The sequence below is a fragment of the Trichinella spiralis genome (assembly GCF_000181795.1).
Source record: "Trichinella spiralis strain ISS 195 chromosome Unknown Scfld6244, whole genome shotgun sequence".
Taxonomy (NCBI): domain Eukaryota; kingdom Metazoa; phylum Nematoda; class Enoplea; order Trichinellida; family Trichinellidae; genus Trichinella; species Trichinella spiralis.
Genome location: NW_003533183.1, coordinates 81 through 1,075, shown reverse-complemented (window position 1 = coordinate 1,075; position 995 = coordinate 81). Strand labels below are relative to the sequence as shown.

Here is a 995-nt window from a genome sequence, read left to right as displayed (position 1 = left end):
GAGATAATTAGCCGTCAAAATTTTACTGAGACAGACTATCCCTAACCGAAGCCACAGAGCAAACAGCAAAACGTGAAGAACGCGCAAGGGCAATCGAATGACCGTAGCAACAGCACACAATGTCGCTGGGCGCATGATTAATCTGCATATAAGCCAATCATTCAAAATTGTTTTGAAACATCAAAGAATAACAAATTCAATGAATATCTCAAAAAAGTGAATACACAATTCCATGATTTTACTTCTTTTAATAAACTATAAACACTAAAAAATTAAATATATATTAAATTAAATGAAGTGTATATATATATGCGGATATTTCTGTAGGCGGACTGTATATTTCTATTTGTAAATGATCCATGCAGTAAGTATCGTAGAATTCAATTTAATGCAATTTTATTGAGTTTGAATCTATGAATGGGTAATGTGACAGTAGCCGAAGAGCGATTCAAACATCTGAAAAGTTAGCATTCTCGCTTGTGTTATTTCTCCTTCCTCCTCACTTGTATTTATACATGTTAGTTCAACTGACTTTGAGTCTGTTGGCCTAAGTCTCTGCGGAACTGTACCGTAACCGGCGTAATATCTGATCTGTGCGGCTCAATCAATCTAGGCAGTTGCGCTGTCAACAACATTTCACTTTGACGCATTGGCAGCAACTGACCACCGAGTTGTGACAGGTTTGCAGCATGGTCGCTGACACTCTGTTCGCTTAATTGCGATTCCATTGTCCACCGGCGAAAAAACAGGGGATGCGTTTTTTCCGCCCCCCACGTAGCTATTGGTTTCCGTGCAAAAAAAAAATGTTCTTTTAATCATGGGGAGTTTTAAGTACCAATGAGTAGGTAGAAAAGAGAAGAATTTCCTCAACATATATAAAATGCAAGTAATAATGCCAATGTTCTTTTTGACCCCAAAAACGGTATCAAAATATTGGAAAAAATAATCCTAATAGGGAATTCATCCGGATTGAAAATTTATAAAATACAAATGGG

At 36.9% G+C, this 995-nt stretch overlaps 1 protein-coding gene across 1 annotated transcript; it reads right to left on the bottom strand.

The window, feature by feature from the left end:
- Positions 1–46: 46 nt before the first annotated feature.
- Positions 47–728, bottom strand: Tsp_13724 (putative transcription factor HES-2; the record flags this gene model as incomplete). Its single annotated transcript, XM_003366274.1, has 3 exons — positions 533–728; positions 257–264; positions 47–142 (listed from the first exon to the last, which is right to left on the bottom strand). Coding segments are annotated over exons 1-3 (300 nt in total), but the record flags the coding sequence as incomplete, so codon positions are not given.
- Between the last annotated feature and the right edge of the window lie 267 nt (positions 729–995).